Here is an 18,699-nt window from a genome sequence, read left to right on the forward strand (position 1 = left end):
ACACACACACACACACACACACACACACACACACACACACACACCTCTTCAGCCCCTTGTATGTGCTAGAGAGGGTGAAGCAGGCAGCCTCTCAGAGAAGGGAGAGCTGTGTGCATTGGAAGACGTGCTAAGTGTTGATGGGTAACAACACAGCAAGGTGACAGGCATTCTGGACCATATCCTACACCCCAAGGACAGAACTGGAAGGGAAATGCCCAGAGCAGGACAATGACTTGCCTAAGAACACACAGCCAGGAAGGGGCAGGGTGCCGAACCACACACAGCGCTCTACCCTTCACCCTCCCACGAGCCATTCAAGACCAGTGACGTGGTATCTGGTCATTAACCTGATCCTAAGCCACACCTCGCCCTATTTCCCGATTTATAGTGGGACAGTTGAGACCAGAAGGAAGTATCATGTGTTGAACAAGGCCCAACCCATGTCCATTCCGACCAGGGCTGTTCCTAGGGCACATTGTGGCCTGTGATTAGAGATCGGCTGCTCTCTACCTGTAACTTCATGCATTTCCCCAAGGTGGGGAGTCCCTTATTTCCAGAGACACTCCAATGGGGTGCGTCACCTTCTAAGTCCCTCATGTAATTTCCCAAACAAGAAGGAAAGAAAGTGGAAGAGAAAGTCAAATACTGTCACAGCTAGGAAAGTCTTCTGCCCGCCCTCCTCCACAGCTGTATTGAATGACTTGGAGGAAGGAAGCTTCTCTTCCCCTTTCATTAAGGAGACCTCAGGCGGGGGGTGAGCTTAGGGACCCTGTGTGTTCAGGATTCGGTGCTCAGAGGTGTGTGGCTATTCCAAGACGCAGGGGTCCTTGTCTGAAGGTTCTGAGGACAAGCAAACAGGAGAGCGTAAGGGAGCCAGGATGCCTGAAGCCCCAGGCCGGTGGGCTAGGAGGCTGTGACTGTTGTATTTCTGTAGTTCAGGCGTCACGGTCACATCCATTACAGGCCATGGAGGTCGGCCCCACAGCATCAGTCTGTGAGTTGGGGCCTGTGCCCAGGACCCCTGGAGCCAGCTTCTGAGTGTGCCAGCGGTTAGGAGGAATCCTGGGTACCCACACGTTTGGCTCGCGCTGTGGTTCGTGGAGCAGCCTGTGGGCTCGTCCCCGTCTGGTCCTGACCACTGAGCCGTCGGTGTGCAGTCCTCCCACTTTATAGAGGTGCGCAGAGCACCGCACAGGAGAAGGGAGGCTGGGAGAGGCCAGCCCAGGGCAGGAAGGGGCCTCGGGCCTGCGGCCAGGCAGCAGGATCCCTTCACAGTCCCTGCAGTGACCCAGACTTGTTGCCAACAAATATTTCTGTCTTCTTCCAGATATTTAGTGAGTGGCTGAAAAAGCCGTTTGTGATGAGCACATTGCCCATGTGCAAGTCAGTGCTACAACAGTAATGGAAAGCCTAATAAATCTTGTGTATACTCTTAATTTGATTACAGTCAAAGTCCACTAGAGCTGGGGAAGCCTCCAAGACCAAGGGGTGCCACCCTTCCCCTCCAGGTGAGGGATTTGCAACCCCCAGAGGAGAGGTTCCTGGGAGGGGCCTTGGGGCTCCCCTCGGATTCTGGGCACGGCCCTGTGCTCCCCTCCAATCCTGAGTAGGGCCCTTAGCTCCACTCCGTATAGCAGGCGGGGTACAGGCCCTGGAGCCAAGCTGCCCAGCATTGAGTTTCAGCTCTGCCGTCTTCTCTCTGGGTCACTTTGAGCAGCTCTGTATCCTCTCTCTACCTCCGTTGCCTCACGTGTAGCAATGGAATGACAGCAGCAGAGGACTTAGCGCTTGTTGCCAGGCCTGGACACGGGGAGCCCCGTGGACGAGTCATTATTCTCTGAACCCTCAGCTTGGGGCCATCAGACTCAGATATGCTCATTCACGGTCAACCAGCAAAGAAGGGATCAAGCAAAACTGACTGCCGGTCCTCTTCTTTCCTTGGTCCCATCACACCACCTTCACCGCTTTTCATTTTTAGCTCTTTTTTGTACAGCCACACCGAAAGCTCAGTTTGTAATAGACCCCTCTTCTTGCCCCCAGGAAAAAAGAAAAAAGCAATGAAAGGGAGACTGAAGGATCTATAAATCCGTCAGTTCCAGATTGCCAAGATGCAAGGATCTTTTCCTTTTCTCCTTCCTCTTGAAAAAATTTAAAGCCCTCTAATACGCAGTTAGCTGCACCAGTTCCTCTCTGAGTTTCACCGCAGGGAGGGAAGGAAGCAGCCCCCACTAATTGTGATGATGGAGAGAGCTGCTAATGGTCCCCCTAAATTAAAGATGGTGGGAGCGTCAGCTCCTCACTGGCTTGGTGTGTCATTAGTGGTAACACTACAGCCTTGTGCAGAGACGGGACCAGTAGAGCCGGATGAGGGAAATTAATTAAGGTCTGACGATACCCTTAATAGGAATTTGTTATTTCTCCCAAATAAAGTGGCTGTGAGAAGTGCAAGGGAAGAAATAATGCAGCCCTCCCTCCCGCTTCCCTCCACGAATGTCTGTGTAGACACTTTCACAGGAGGTGCCCGGGAACCAGGAATCATCACTCCCTCTTTACTCATTTTCTCATATTTAGCAAACATTGGTCAGTGCCCATGGGGCTGGCAAACAGACATGTAAACCGTCTGCTGTAACTACAGTGTGAAGAGCTCTTTGTAAAATATATGAAAAGAAGTGCTAAGGGAACAGAGTACAATGCCCTTGGTGGTCTGCTTAGGAGAGTCACAAAAGGAAGCATCCAGGCTGGGCTCTGAAGTATAGATAGGAGTTTATGAGAGAAAGGAAGGCAGAGGAACACTAAGGAAAGCCTCAGAGGCTTGGAACATATGTTCAACAGGCAGGAATGATAATAACACCCCCTCCCACTGATAGCCTATTTGCAAAACTTCTAAGCACCATCACTGTATCATCAAGTAAATATGGGTAGCTACACCCCAATTGAGCTGGAGAAATGGAGAGAAAAGTATAGGTACAGTTGAGCAGAGACTGTCTGCCAGGCACTGTGCAGAATTTTACCTGTATTTGTATGTTTCATCCTAAGCATATTAGTATTAGTCCCACTTTACAGATAAGAAAGTTGAGGCTGACTTAGGTAACACGGCTCAGGTCGTAGAAATCATCAGTGGCCTACCAGAGCCAAGGTTTGACCCCAAAGAATCTAAGTTCCGAGCCCAGATAGTTAACCACTGTGCTTTGAGGCCTCCCTCTGCCGTTTGATTATTAGCTAAAAAAATGTTTCGTCAGAGTCCTTGAATATTTGCCAGTATACTCAGTCCAGGCCAAAGCTAGTGATTTGACGTATAAAGTGTTTTTTTCCTGGGACACTATTTGGGTTTTGTCTGCAGCCAGTCTTTTTTTGTTTGTTTGTTTTTTGTTTTTTTGTTTTGCGGTACGCGGGCCTCTCACTGTTGTGGCCTCTCCCGTTGCGGAGCACAGGCTCCGGACGCGCAGGCTCAGCGGCCATGGCTCACGGGCCCAGCCGCTCCGCGGTATGTGGGATCTTCCCGGACCGGGGCACGAACCCGTGTCCCCTGCATCGGCAGGCGGACTCTCAAACACTGCGCCACCAGGGAAGCCCTGCAGCCAGTCTTTGAAGCATAACTTACGTCTCCTGTGTGCCTTCACTGGCTGGCTTCCCCAAGAACTTTTAGGAAGTTATGCCCCTTCTTGGAGTTCTCATGGACTTCAAGATGGCCTTTGTAATGGATGCTTCCTTGCATTATCGCCATCTTTGTACAGGGAAGCGCCACCTTACTGGACCCTAAGCTCCCTGGGACAGTGGCCAGGCCCACTATTAACCTTACCCTTGACTACCTCTGGGAACCTGGGAGCCTCAGATCCTAAGGCATGTGTCTGTTGAGCTCACTTCAAGGCATTAAATGAGTTCTTGTGTGAAAGTCACTTCACGCGGTTCCTTACATGTAGAAGCCACTCAATGAATCATAACAGTGGTAACAGCAGCCAGTAGTTCGAGGGTACCCGGCTGTATTAGGCCTTGCCTTACCCATGTGAGGTCACCTAATCCTCATGGCTGCCCTCTGAGTGAGGGGCTCTTCTCATCCCTGGGTGTGGCGAGGGATGGCACACTGAGGCCTCTGTCCCCCTCCCTGGAGGGCAGGACCTCTCGCTTCCTGGGTGCCGGTGCCCATGTGGTCACAGGCACACTGTAGGTGGTCAGCAGTCAGGCTTAATGAATGAATGCATTCATTCATTCTAAGGCATCCCTCTGAGGCCAAGCACAGAGAGGTGGTGTTTCTTTCTGGCACTTTTATTAGAAGCTTCCTGAGCCCTGCAGGTGTGTGAAGACATCATGCCAGGCACAGGTAGCCGGAGAACCTGGGGCTCCCGGGGCAGAAGGAAAAAGGCAGGGCTTTCGCTCAGGCTCCCACTTGGGCCCCAGAAATGTGAGGAGAAAGTGGAGGTCAGGCCAGTGGATGGGGCGAGGGCTTCCTGGAAGAGGTGGCCTTTGGAAGAGGAGCCTGGAAAGGATGAGTGGCATCTTTCAGGGTGAGGACGAAGCATCCGAGTCCGAGAAGAGGCACAGAGGTAGGGAAGCAGCTGCCCCTGTGTTGGGAGTTGCTTGGCAGAGCACTGCTGAGAATCCTAGTGGCTTCTGGCACTGGTGCCTCTGTAGGTGGAACAGGATTCTTGGGGCAGGTTTGACTGGACAGGACTGTGTCTGGGGGTGGCTTGTGGCATGAGACCAGACCATGCTGGATTGCAGGTGTGCAGAGCTGGGCAGGACTACTAAGAGTGGGTTCTCAGATCCCAGGGGTGCTGGCCTCCCTCTGAACCAGGTATGGACAGGTGGAGGGAAGTGGTTCCCAGTGGGCAGCCCTGAAATGCCAGGGACCTCTGACCTGGGCTGCGCATGTCTGCTGGGGAAATAGTACTTGCAGAAGAGGCACACGGCCTCCGGCCATCCCCAAGCCCCTAGGCCTCCTCTTCAGCACCCTGAGCCCCTCCCACCCTGGTAGGGCCCAAGACCCTGGCTGGTCCTTGACCCTCGGGCACTGGGAGCCAGGCAGCACCCCGCCCCCCACCCCGACAGCAGTGTCTGAGTCTGGGCAGAGACGTCGGCAGGGCTGACTGCCACCGTGGGCCCATGGGGGCGAGTGCCTTTTCCGCGCCAGCAGGAGCCGTCTCCCCAGGAGATGAGTCACAGCCCTGTCGGTGCGGCTGCCACTTCTGCTTTTGTAGCAGGTGCGAGTGGGGGCGAGCGGGTCCCCGAGACCACCCTACAGCATGTGCCTGTCTCCCCCCCGCACGCGTGGAGAGCATCGTGCCAGCAGGGCCTGTGTGCGCGCGCGCACACGTACGTGTACCCCACACACGCCAGGTGTGCACCTGGGCTCTGGGGTGAACCGTCCAGACAGACAGCGGAATGCCCAGTTTGGGAACCTTGGTTAAGTTTGCTTCTCACTGAGCTTGGGGCGGAGGGGACAAAACAGGAAGGAGCCGGTTTCCGCCCACAAGGTCCACCCACGAGCTGCAGGGCAGTTGGGAGCTTGCTCGAGGGCCTGTATCCCAGGGAGCTGGGACCTCCCCGCCTGAGGAGGTGAGGCAGCAGCTGTGGGTCCCCGCCAGGCTCGGAGGGGCTCCCGGGGGGCTTTACTTCCTGAGCCTGCCAGGCGTGCACCTCGGCCGGAACCAGACCTCAGCCTGGAGGGTTGGTGGGAGCTTATGGGGCAGGAGTTCTGGGGAGAGAGGACAGACTCGGGCCTAAGCTCTGCTCGGTTGCTGGGGTCCTGTGTTGAGTCCAGGCACACCTAAGGTGAGGGCCCCGAAGGAGGGCAGGTGTCCAGGGTCTCCTCTTTGTTGTTTAAAACCATAGCCTGCAGGGCCTCCCTGTGAGACTGGCGTGCCAGCCCTGGGACCAGCTGGTGCCCCCGGGTCCCCAGTGACCTCCTGGGAGAGCGGGGCTTCTTCCAGCCCAGCTGTGCTGAGGGGCAGGCCCTGCTTGTTTTCCTGTGCTTCTCTGCCCCATCCGGGCTCTCTGGGCTCCCAGACCCCCCAGCGGTGCCCCCCAGATGCAGCACGTGTGAGCTGTCGGTCACCTTTGGCCTGTGCATCTGGGCCTCACCCCCTTTCCACTGGCCCACGTCACACCTGGCCTGCAGAGGCAGGGGGCCGTCAGGCTGGTTCCCTGAGGACGGCTCCTCTCCCCGCAGTTCTAGGCCTGCTGTTTTCCCCCCAGAAATCATGAGTAATGCCAAAGCCTGTGTCACTTTCCAGTTAAGGAAGCCTTTCTGTCTGCAGTCTCCTCTTTGAGCCGCGTCAGACTTAGGCCACGGGGGCCCATGTTCAGACTAGCCGGCCTGAGATCCACAGTAATGCGCACGTTTACCCCGAGACCCCGGGCACACGTGTGCTCGTGCGTAACATCAAGAAGTCAGTTCAAGGGATGATACTCCTCCTTACTATGTGCTCACACTTGATTACTTTCTGTTTTATTCCCTCTTTTTTTCCCCCTCATGGTTCAGTGTCACAGCGCGCTCTTGTGTCATGACCTGCAGTCTGAAGACACAGAGTAGAGCGGGGGTGGGAGTGTGTTGTTCTTACGCCCATTTAACAAATGAGGAGACTGAGTGTACACAGGCTCGGAAACTTGTGCCGGGGCCCTGAGCCAGGGAGGGGCAGGTGCAGGACTTGTACCCACAGTACCAAAAAAAGGCCAGAGTGAGAGGAAAAGGGATTGGGGCTGGGGGGGGTCCTCTTCTCCCAGGAGGTCAGGACAGCCGCTCCAGTGAGGTGACTTCTGAGCAGAGACAGGAAGGAAACCAGGGGCTGGCCAAGCAGAGAGGGTGTCCAGGCAAGGGGGCAGCGAGGTGAGACAGACAGCATGGGCAGTCAGTGACACGGTCCTCCCTCCAGTCTGACCCAACTTGACCGAGGGCACCGCCTGGCAAGGAGCAGGGCACAAGGCTCAGACCCCCGGCACCCCTCTGCCCACCTGGCTTGCAGTCCTGCGCCTCCTTCCTGGAAGTCTGACCTCTGGGCTGGCTCCCCACACCTCCATTCCCAGTTGCCCCGACCTCTAGGGCCTGGGCTGGCTGCTCGGCTGGGGTATGAGTCAGCTTTTGCTTTCTGCTGACTTCCTGTGTTGAAGGCACAAGTCAGACAGAGAGAGGCATGAGGTGCTTTCCGACCAAGCCACCCTCCTCCAGAAGCCCCTTCTCCCACCTGCCCCCACTCCCCGGCTACCCAGCAGTGCTGCCTTGCAGGCCTCACCCCCGGCGGGATGCCGTGGGCAGAGGTGGTAGCACAGATGTGAGTGCTCTGCTTTTCTGCCCTTTCTGGGGCCGTGTCTGGGATTTTCTCTCAGTAAGAGGCGCTGGAGAGCCAGCGCAGGACCGGCTCCAGGGAAGAGGAAGCCCCAGCCCAGCACTCCTTGGGGGTGGCACCCTTGGCAGGTTCTTTATAACGTGACCTCTCTGGCTTCTTCTCGAGACTGTGCCTCTGCTCCTCTCCCTGGGGTCTGCTGGACCTCACCCTCCATCTGTACCATGGCAACTAATAGAAAGCCACTTCTGAGCACTTATGGTGTGCAGGGCTGGGCGTCGGGCCTTCTGACCTTTGGGGGCTCCTCGGGAGATGCCATCAAAGAAGGTGGGTACTACAGAGGAGTACAGAGGAGACTGGGGGAACAGCTGGGGCCAGGGGCTCCCAGAGAGGTGGGAACCAAGATGGGAAGCAGGGTAGGGTGCTATTAGCAATGGGGTAAACCATTCTGCTGTGTGAGTTTGGACTCTGTGTGTAAACACTGGAAGCCGTTGAAGGAAGGTCTTTGGTTGTGCCGAGTGTCTTAGGTGTTTGAAGGAGATTGGCTTGGCAGGGAGGTGCACGAGAGATCGGGGTGGGAGCAGGGGAGGAAGCACAGCAGGTAGGCCAGTACCTGTCATCCAGGAAGAAAACCTGACATAAGGAGGCTCCTTGCAAAGACCAAATCAGCCGGGCAGGGCGGCCACCTCACTCTGAGGGGTCAGGAGGAAGGGGAAGAACCGAGACTTAGACTGGAGCCCTTCTGACCTTTGCTGAGAAAGGACGGGGAAGCTTTGAGGGGAAGCTGGTGCGGAGGAACCAGAGCTGTTTCTGGAGAGCCACTTAGAGCGGAGCGTGGTCGAAGGCAGAGCCTAGATTGAGCCTGCAGGTCTCTCTTCCTCCATAGCATGGCCTGTGGACTTGGGCCAAGGTGAGACAGACAGCCATGGGGGTGGCGCGTCCACAGTGATGGGGGGAGAGGTCGCTGTCATACGATCGGTCACCTTACAGTGTGCACCTGTTCTGCATTGGACACCGTGCCAGGGGGATCCAGAACTGACTGAGAATGGGGGTCACCTGGGCTTGGCTGGGAGCCGCAGAGCATGGTGGGATTAGTAGATGGGGCATGCCTCCGTCTGCGCCTGTGTCTGCAGCCCCTGAGGATCCCCACCCTGTCTCCCTCTGCAGTGATGGGTCGTTCCCCTATGACTCTGTCCCTTGGCAGCAGAACACCAACCAGCCTCCCGGCTCCCTCTCCGTGGTCACCACGGTTTGGGGAGTGACCAACACATCCCAGAGCCAGGTAAGAGCCTGTCCTCCCCCCAGCAACAGCCCCTCCCAGGCAGGGTCATCCCTCGAACCCTGAGGCCCTCGGGTCACCATGCCATGCTAGCCCTGGTCACTCTCCCAGGCTCTCCCCGGCTGGGAAGACCAGCTTTCAGGGCACACCCAGCTGTGGACACAGCTCTACCCAGGATGGGTCCACACCTGCCCCAGGAGGATGGCCCCTGGCCCCTGTGCACTGCCCCAACCAACCCTAGGGCCTTCCTGAGGGAATGTTTTTCACCTGACACAGAGCAAGGGGCTCTTTCCTGGCCGGCATTTACTTTGGTTGGATAAATAGGAGAACTTCCTGTGTTATTGGCCTCAGGGCTCCAACACCTGGGGTCTCTGACCCTGGACGGCCTGGGTTAGATTTCAAAAGATTGAGCCTAAAACTTGCGACAAACTCCACTTCACATCCCTAGTCTACCCTGCCTCCCGCTCCTGTTCCTTCCTCCTTCCTCCACTCCTTCCTCTCCCTGCTGCTGGGCCTCTGCCATGGCCACGTGAAAGGCTCAGGGCCGCTTGCCACCCTGGAGGGAACCAGTGCACTTACCTGTGGTCTTGGGCCACGGGGAGCCCCTCGGCCAGGACCCTGCCGCCCTCTAGAGCTGGCAGGTTGGGCTTCTCTTTGCCCTCACAGAGCAGCAGCCCAGGGCCTCTGTGTGGCTTGACCCTTGGGCATCCAGGCGGCTTTGCAGGGCAGGAGGGCTGAGAAGTCCAGAGCTTTCCCACCTGCCACCTGGTGCTGGACCAGCCTCACCGCCTTCCATCACAGGCTGCTCATCTCCGCTGCCTGCTTCCGGGCTGGGTTACCCCCTTCTAATCATGTATATACCATGGCAACCATCCGTGCCCAGATGAAATGAACGCCCCCCCCCCCCGCCCTTCTCCTCCTTTTCCTCAGTCGTCCTTCCTGTTTTGCCTCTGTCTCCACCCCCACCCCTGCCATTTTTCCTTTTCCATCTCCATGCCACCTGGTGTACCCACTTGGGTGACAGCCCCTCTCTCTGCCCACAGGTCCTCGGGAACCCTATGGCCAATGCCAACAACCCCATGAATCCAGGCGGCAACCCCATGGCGTCGGGCATGACTACCAGCAACCCCGGCCTCAACTCCCCACAGTTTGCTGGGCAGCAGCAGCAATTTTCAGCCAAGGCCGGCCCCGCTCAGCCCTACATCCCGCAGAGCATGTACGGCCGGCCCAACTACCCTGGCAGCGGGGGCTTCGGGGCCAGGTGAGCAGGGAGCAGCCTTCGCAAGGGGCACATCAGCCCTGCCCTTCCCCTCCAGGCAGGCTTAGGAGTCAAGTGTGAATCCCAGCACGTGCTTCCTGGCCTGGGAAGCATGGGGAGCCTGGCGCTCCCCTTCTTCTCAGGTATCCCGTCTGCCTGCGGGGCACAGTCATCCTTTATTGTGGGGGCCGGCCGGCAGGCCAGACGCTGCACGGCCAGGGCGCATTCTGAGAGCCGTCAAGCCCGTGGGGTTGAAGGGCTGCAGTTGCATTTCTCAAATGCCCCTTCTCTGTGTCATGTCTTTATACGTTGGGAGACGCTGAGAGCTGGGTGGCAGAAGGGTCAGCTCTGCTCTGCTGGTGTGGAGGAAGAGGTGCAGGGCTGGGGTCCCTCGGTCCAAGGGAGGGGGAGGGCAGGGAGGGGCGTGGGGTGGGGCAGAGGCACCCCATTCCTCCTCTTGCCGCCCGCCCTGCTCTGCCCAAGGCTGCCCTGTGGCCTCACCCCTGCCAGGCACCCTGGGGCCAACCGCAGCCCTGCCACGTGTCAGCGCAGTAGGGCCTCATGGTGAAGCCCAGCTGCATCCCCACCCTGCCCTCCCCTGCCAGAGGCCCTGGGCCGGTTGCTCGGGTTCTTTGAGGCTAGGTGTCCTCCAGAAGGTGGGCTGACGGGTGTGCCCGAGGGTGCCATGACCTAGTACCTAGGAGCAATGGCTGTCTAGCACCCGGGTGGGGCTCCCGGAACACAGCAGCTTGGCGGCTTGGTGGTTGCCAAGTGGCACGAGGGGCTGACAACCCCCAGGAGGCCCCTGTCCCCGCCGGGCTCTTAGTCTAGACCTCCCCCCTCTGTGAGCTGTGGACACAAGGGCCTGGCACGGCCTGACCTCTCCCTCCCCGCCCAAGGCGGGCGTGTCATGGGTTCATCTTGAGATTCAGGCAGCATCTAACTCTTCCTTCTTCTCTCCCTCGCAGTTACCCTGGGGGTCCTAATGCCCCAGCTGGCATGGGCATCCCTCCGCACACCAGGCCGCCCGCTGACTTCACTCAGCCGGCAGCCGCCGCTGCAGCAGCCGCGGTAGCAGCAGCAGCGGCCACGGCCACGGCCACAGCTACGGCCACTGTGGCAGCCTTGCAAGAGACACAGAATAAGGATATAAACCAGTATGGACCGGTAAGGGCCACACGCCAGGCAGACAGCCCCGGGGATCAGAGCTGGGGTGTTGGTGTCTGTGTGCCGAGGGGAGCTGATGGCGTCAGGGTGCACTTAGGTTTTCTTAGAAGCACAAGGAGGGGCGTGTGTTAGGGTGTGGGCGTATCAGTGTGGTTGAGAGTGGTGGGGGTGTGTTTGGGAGCTTGTGTTTGTTCTGTGTGGGTTGGTGGCTCGTGTGTGTCTGTGTATGGGGAAAGATGTTCCATATTGCAGTCTGGGCCTCTACTCACCAAAGAGCAGGCTATGTCTAAAGTAGCCTTGTCACCAGTCTGTCCCCCCCGGTGGCCTCTGAAGACCAGTGCTCTCCTAGTCATCCCATCTGTGTATCCTGCCCAGGTCCCAGCTCTGCTCCCCTGACCTTCAGAAGGATGGGGTGGGGTGTGAGGAGAGGGGGAGCCCCCCCCCCCGCAGAAATGCAGGACAGGCCTGGAGGTGGGAAGTTCAGGATGGGGACAGCAGGGCAGGTGGGCACAGGTGGGAGCCGAGGCCGCCTCAGACTGCAGATGGAGGGTGTGTGTCCATTGGCTGAGGAGCAAGGGCGGGGCTGGGGCTTCCAGGAAAGGGGCCCTTGCCTCCATCCTTATCCACCTCCATCCTCCCATGCCCTCCCCACCCCTGCACCCTCTTTCCCGTTCCTTGCCTGCCTCCCTGGAAACGCTGCCTGTGCATTGGAGTGACTGCACCCCACCCCTCGGGCTGCACCTTTCCTGTGCGACCTGCAGAGGGCAGCAGCGAGCCCACGAGGCCGGTGGTCCTTTGGGACCTGGTCGCCAGCTGCAGCCGTACAGGAAAGTGCCCAGCCTCCAACCCCGAGCCCCCCACGTCCCCCACCCTTCCTTCCTTCCCTGCACTTCCAATGCATGTGGCATTTTATTCTTTTTTTTTTTTTTTTTTTTTTTTTCTTCTTCTTCTCCCGTTGAAGGTCTGTTCCTCTTTCCAGATGGGTCCCACCCAGGCGTATAACAGCCAATTCATGAACCAGCCCGGGCCTCGGGGGCCTGCCTCCATGGGGGGCAGCATGAACCCCGCAAGCATGGCGGCTGGCATGACGCCCTCGGGGATGAGTGGCCCTCCCATGGGCATGAACCAACCCCGGCCACCCGGCATCAGCCCCTTTGGCACACACGGGCAGCGGATGCCCCAGCAGACCTACCCGGGCCCCCGGCCCCAGTCCCTTCCCATTCAGAGCATAAAGAGGCCATACCCGGGAGAGGTGAGTGTGACAGCTGGCAGCCGGTGGGCAGGGTGGGAGGTGGGGAGGACACGGGTGCTGTGGGTAGTCCCTTGAAAAGGGCATGGATTGACCTTAGGGAAACCTGGACTAGAAGGCAGGATCTTAGGAGTCAGGTGCTCCTGAGGTTAAGGTCAGCTCTGGCGTTTCCCATATAGAAGACCCTGAGCAAGTGACGTCACCTCCTGGAGCCTCCGTTTTTTCTTTTGCAAAAGGCAGTGACGATCCAGCCCACCTCCTGGGGCTGCCTGGGAGTCTTGAGTGAGGGGGGCTGTACGTGAAGCGCCTGGCCCTGGGCCGGCATGGGCGGGCACTTATTGGCAAGCAGTAGCCGCTGTTAGGATTCTCTTCTGTCTTGACATAGACACTAGCTGGGCGACTTTGGGTAAGGAACTAAGCCTCCTTGGGTCCACATTCCTCGCACCCACATGAGGGCACCTCACACCCAAGAGCGAGAGATGAGACAAAACCCTGTAAAGATCTAAAGGCCGTGCACATGGGAGAAGTGACTGGAAGGCAGACAGCATGTTTCTTGGGGCTCTGTCGGGAGGAAGGCTGCCCATTGGGGTGCCCAGCCACCTCAGCCGCGAGATCAGTGACGATCGAAGGAAGCGAACCCACACCTCCTGTCCTCCAGGAACCAAGACTTACTTAAGCAGGAAAGATAAGGTCTAAGCTGGAACTCACAAAGGAATGATGCACCTTGGGGTGTGTGGAACTCAGCGTGAGGTCAGGAGAAGGACTTCCTGGAGGGGGTGTCACAGGGCCTTCAGCGAGCACCCAGAAAACGGGTTGGCAGCAAATGGCCTATGTGGGTACCTGGGTAAGGATGTAGTTCACCTGCAGAAGGCACAGAGACCCCAGGATCGTGGCCCCTGCACACACTCCTCGAAAGGCCCACCTTGATTCCTCACCTGGACAGGGACCTTCCCGAGCATCACCCAGTGCTCTGCTAGCACACACCTCTTCTCAGGTTGGCTTCACCCCGTCTCAGAACTGTGCCTTCTGCTTGGGCTTCCAGTGCGTTTAGAGCCCAAAGACCCTGAGTTCCTTGAAGGTCGATGTGCTTCCCCTCAGCATCCACCCTTACTTGGGCTAGAATGCAGCTTGGACACTGATGGGGATGTCCTGGGTCCAAGAGGGGAGATGTCAGGGACGTCCTCAAACACCCAGGAGCCGGGGTCAGGCCCAGACCCCCTCCAGGTGGGCAGCAGCTCAGGGAGAAGCTGGAGAAGGATGGCAGCTCCCGAGGCCCTGGCTGTCCTTGGGGGTGGGGGGCCTCGACCCGTGGGCCTCACTCCCATGCACAGCCCCCACATGAGTTCAGGGCCCTCTCAGCCCCCTCTGTGCTCAGACTCCCGGCGTTCCCTCTGGCTGGGCTGGGAACACATCTGTAGGCCCAACCTCAGCTGCTGGCACCCAAGGAGGCGATCACAGAAAAGGTCAGAATTTCCGGTCATTAGCCTGACGTCAGCCCTGTGCCTGTACCGGTGTTAGCTCCCCAGCTCTTACCTGTCACAGCAGGGCACACCAAAGGCTCTCAGTTATCTTTACTAAGTCCTCAATAGACTGCTGGTACTACCCAGCTACAAAATGCCCGACGCTGGGCTGTGACACCGGTGGCCAGACTGCACGTCCTGACCCCGTCTGGGAAGACTGGCCTCACCTCTCAGTACACACTCATAGAACCTCTAAGTTGTCGGAACCTGGGGGCGGGAGCAGGGCTCAGGTCACCTGGTCCCGCAGAGGGACTAGTGGACAGGCCCCAGCTCCCCTTCCTGTCCTGCAGTGATGTGATGGGAACCTCACCATCACACGGAGCAGCCGCCATATCGCAACAGTGTGAGCTCCGCAGAGTTCTTCAGCGCGGATGCAGACTTCGCCCTCTTCTGCCGTTTACCCCATGTGTTGAGCGAGTATTAACCGCAGGCCTGTTCTTTGCCAGACACGGAGACACACCTGTCTCCTGGACCTCTGAGCCTAGAGGGCAAGAGAGAGTTAATAGACAAGAAGTTTCACAGATGGGGAAGAAGCACTGACTCTGCAGGATGTAATGGCCTGGGGTGCCCTGCGGGTCACCTGATTTTACAGACAGGGAAGCAACTGGAGGGTGGGAGTGGCTCTCCCAGGACAGCGATCCTGCCCCTCTCTGGAGCTGTTGCTTCCCCCAAGGGGCTGCCTTGTCCCTTCACCAGCCTGGTTCTCCCGACCTCTGCACCAGTAGCCCAAAACTAAACATCAGTGTGTTGTGCTCAGTGTGGGGTACGGGGACAGTGCCTCCCAGGTTCAGCCTCAGAATGCAAGGGCTGGGGTCACCTTTCTGGAAGTGCATCCTGTTGTCTGTCACATACTAAGCACTAGGGGAGACCCAAAGGGGGCTTCAGAATCAAGCACCCTCATGATGGCAAGAGCAAGAGGCTCTGGAAGCACCCCCAAGCTCAAGGGGCATGGAGTTTTGAGAAAGACAGCTTCATGGGGAGGTGGCCCTCGAGCCAGATGGGCCGATGTAATGTCCCTGGACGTCAGGGCAGGAAGGGCCCCCAGCATCATCTCGTTCAGCTGGTCTCCTTTGCGAGTGGGGTGGGCATTTTCTGGGTGGGTGGAAAACAGGGGCAGAGGAGAGGAGGTGGGGCGTCCTGGCATCTGGTGGGCAGCTTGGCTTCGAGACACTGATGACCTTTCCCCGCTCCTTTCTCTGCCACCATAGCCCAACTACGGAAACCAGCAATATGGACCAAACAGCCAGTTCCCCACCCAGCCAGGCCAGTACCCCACCCCCAATCCCCCACGGCCGCTCACCTCTCCCAGCTACCCCGGGCAGCGGATGCCCAGCCAGCCGAGCACCGGGCAGTACCCGCCCCCCACAGTCAACATGGGGCAGTATTACAAGGTGAGTCCCACCACCCCACGGGCCCCTTCCCTCCTTACCACCTCACCTCCTCACCCCTGCCTGTGTCATCCTGACCCTGGCTGCGCAGGCGGAGATCTCTGGATGTGATCTCATGTGCTCAGAGCTGTGCATGCAGCGTCCAAAATGACAGACTGGCTTTCCTTGGTTCCTGTTCTCGTGGGGCTCAGATGATGGTTTTCCTTCTCCTTTTACTATTTATAGCACGTACGAGATAATAACAATGAAGGAAATATATTTTTTTAAGTAAAAGCACCCACCCCGATATATTTACGTTTGATTATAGACTTTGTCCCCGCGCGTGTGGGCATCAACCGTGTTGTATAGTTGTTATTACGGTTGTGACTTTGAATCTGTTTCTTTCACTTGAACACAGCCTGTTACTTATTGCTACAGTCCCCGTGGTTGTCACTTTTCATGGCTGCCTGACATTCTCTGGGAACCACACCACATTTTATCCTTTCTGTTGGACATCTGGGTTTTTTCTGAGTTTTCACTTTTGAAATAGTACTATAATGAATGTTTTCAGGCGCGTAGCTCTTTCCTTCTTTGGGATCATTATAAAGTACATTCTCAGGAGTGAGGAAGGCTCTGGAAATATTTTACACTTATTTGCCAATGAATCACGCCAACTTACATGACTACCCACCCCTTGGCTTACATGGGCTTACTATTTTTAGCCGGACTGCAGCACACTAGGTGTTGCTATTTTTATAAACTTGCTCAATTAGTAGCTATGCGCAGAGAGAGGCAGAACACTGACCATGGCAGTGGTACGTTCTGCCCCCACCGCACTCCCCACCCCAGCACTGGGCGGGCCTCTTCAGCATCCCCTGTCCTCCTGGAAGGTTTTCGTTTCAGGAGGGAGAGCGGGGTAGCTTTTCTGCCTTCCGTTCACAGCACTGTTTATCTTGCTTTACCAGCCAGAGCAGTTTAATGGACAAAATAACACCTTCTCTGGAAGCAGCTACAGCAGCTACAGCCAAGGGAACGTCAATAGGGTATGTTTCAGTTTCCATCTCGGGAATCAGAACCCACATGCACTGTGTTAGAGGGGGCCTCACCGTTCCCGCCCCAGCCTCTCTGGACGTTAGTGGGGTCGTCCGCTCCAGGGCCCAGAGATGCTTGGAGGATCTGCATCTCAGATGGGTGGGCCAGGGATGAGTGTGGATCTGGCCAGTCCTGGGAAGAAAACAAGGTGGGGACTGAGAGAGGAAGGGAAGGGACTCCTGGAGATGCTTCACGCCTGACTCCATCTGGGGACCCCAGTGGGGTGGGGTGGCGATGAAGGACACGGCCTGGAGCCATGATGTGGGCAGCGGGAGACCTGGCATTGTTCCTAGCATCCTTCTTCTCCCAAGATTATATTAGGCGAATTCCCCGTCACCCTGAGCCTGTGTCCTCATTGGTCAAATGGGCTGGGGACCCTACAATCCCCCTGGTGCCATGACCCAAGTGAAGGGTGGGGAGAACCTTTCCAGGCCCACCTGTCTTCCCATAGGCGCAGAGGCCTGAGTGTGGCCAGAGTGGAGGAAGGGGCTTTCCTGGGGGGCTCTCCTCCCTCGGGGGAGCAAGGGCCATAGCCCTAGGACCCTAGGGCGGGTGGGGCACGTGTCCACAGCCGTGGCCCCTCCTTACGCCTGTGAGCCCATAACCTATATGTGGTTTCTCTTTCCCTCCAGCCTCCCAGGCCGGTTCCTGTGGCAAATTACCCCCACTCACCTGTTCCAGGGAACCCCACGCCCCCCATGACCCCCGGGAGCAGCATCCCCCCATACCTGTCCCCCAGCCAAGACGTTAAACCCCCCTTCCCACCGGACATCAAGCCAAATATGAGTGCTCTGCCCCCACCCCCAGGTGAGCGCCCTGCTCTCTCCTTCCCTCCTCCCTCCCTCGTCAAGCCAGCTCCACCGCATCCAGCACACAGTGTGCCAGGAGCCAGGGGGCTTGGAAGTCTGCCTGCCTGCCTGCCTCTGGGGGCTGGGCGCGGGGGTTGTGAGAGCAGGCCTCCTTCCACCTGCCTGAGCGGCTGGGAGGGAAAGCACCTCTCAGCTGTGGCAAAGGGCTGGGAGGAGAAGCCAGCCGGGGCTTCCAGAGCAGGGGGCAGGTGGAGACAGGAGGGGATGCAGAGCGGGGGGACGAGTGGGAAGTGGGAGGCAGAGATGGTCAGGATGGGGTCGGAGGGACCGGAAGAAGCCAGGGGCTGCCTGGTGTGCCCTTGAGCACACAGCCCAGCTGCCGTGGCCCTGTTCACACACGCGCCCAGAGCATGCAGCCGAGGGTGCGTGTCGTGTGCCGCCGGGGCGAGGGCCGTGCGGCTCACCTGCTCCTCCCCCACGCAGCCAACCACAATGACGAGCTGCGGCTCACGTTCCCGGTGCGGGATGGCGTGGTGCTGGAGCCCTTCCGCCTGGAGCACAACCTGGCCGTCAGCAACCACGTCTTTCACCTGAGGCCCACAGTCCACCAGACGCTGATGTGGAGGTGAGCGTCAAGGCACAGCACAGCCCAAGCCGGGTGGAGGTGGCCCCGGTGCTGACATTCCTGGGCCCTGGCATCGCCTGAGACACGTGGTAACAGTATCTGCTTGACACGGTCACCTGTTGGGCGTTGCTGACTGGGCCCTGCTGTGTGCAAGGCCCTGGGGCTGTCAAAGCGAGCCTGCGGGTGCCGGGAGACAGACAAATCTGCCTTGGCTTCGTGGCCTGAGGGTAGGGAGCTGCTGTCACCCACCCCAGTCCTGATGAGACAGTGGTCAAGAACAAATTCCCAGAGGAAAACGTGGCTAGCTCAGGCTGAGAAGGAGGATGTTCCAGCAGGGCCCCCGAGTTGGCCCCGAACGTGGCTCATGTGGTCAGAGCCAGGAATATAGAGAGAGGAGCAGGAACAGGGCCGGGTCCTTCCTGCAGATGGCGAGCAGCTGGCCACCGGGTGGGGCTGCTGCTCAAACAGTGGGCGCTGGAGTGAGGGGTCTGGAGGCCCCCTGCTGGGCCAGGCTCTGTGTTCTGAGCCTCCTATACCTGATCTCTTTTGATCTTATGAGTGGGCATTGCTTGCCCCGTTGACAGTGAGGAAACTGAGGCCAGAGAAGTGATTAGCTTGGATGAGTCCTCGCAGCTAGCAAGGGGCAGAGCTGGGACTCGGGCCCGGATCTCTCAGACACCAGAACGCATTGATGTCTCCACCCTCGGTTCCTCCTCCGCGGGCAGGACTCACACTGCCTCGCTGTGTCAGTGACCAAAGGCCTCAGCTGCCCAGTGAGCACCCTGAGGGCACGAGATGTGTCTGAGCTGGGCACGTGCACACACACCACTGTGCGCGCACAGCTGGCCCGTTGCCTGGAGCAGGCCAGAGGCAGCTGGGGTGGGCAGGGGGGCACGGGAGTGCACTCAGGCAAAAGGGTAGAGGGACCCGCATGCAGGGGCCCTGCTCACCCGCTGCTCCTTAGCCATGAGCACCGTCGCCTGCGAGACCTTCTGTGGCTCGGCCACTGGCCCTGCTGGCTTTGTGGGGACTCCTTCGGTGCCGTGTCCTTGGGGC

General features: G+C 58.3%; 1 protein-coding gene across 7 annotated transcripts in view; it reads left to right on the forward strand.

Moving 5' to 3' along the window:
• The window catches only part of ZMIZ1 (zinc finger MIZ-type containing 1), a 166,493-nt gene that overhangs the window by 132,434 nt on the left and 15,360 nt on the right, over window positions 1–18,699 (forward strand). For 4 of the 7 annotated variants that reach the window (XM_029244579.1, XM_029244582.1, XM_029244583.1 and 1 more), the window contains 8 exons: window positions 8,445–8,559; window positions 9,600–9,817; window positions 10,783–10,981; window positions 11,943–12,233; window positions 14,959–15,141; window positions 16,083–16,160; window positions 16,842–17,016; window positions 17,502–17,643. In XM_029244579.1, coding sequence (XP_029100412.1) covers window positions 8,445–8,559; window positions 9,600–9,817; window positions 10,783–10,981; window positions 11,943–12,233; window positions 14,959–15,141; window positions 16,083–16,160; window positions 16,842–17,016; window positions 17,502–17,643 — 1,401 coding nt within the window. Of the gene's footprint in view, window positions 1–3,426; window positions 5,554–5,585; window positions 7,605–8,444; window positions 8,560–9,599; window positions 9,818–10,782; window positions 10,982–11,942; window positions 12,234–14,958; window positions 15,142–16,082; window positions 16,161–16,841; window positions 17,017–17,501; window positions 17,644–18,699 lie in introns of those variants that run through there. The other 3 variants (XM_029244581.1, XM_029244585.1, XM_029244580.1) reach the window with 3 other exon arrangements.

Source organism: Monodon monoceros, unplaced genomic scaffold (assembly GCF_005190385.1).
Source record: "Monodon monoceros isolate NGI ecotype Baffin Bay Population unplaced genomic scaffold, NGI_Narwhal_1 Super_Scaffold_4, whole genome shotgun sequence".
NCBI lineage: Eukaryota > Metazoa > Chordata > Mammalia > Artiodactyla > Monodontidae > Monodon > Monodon monoceros.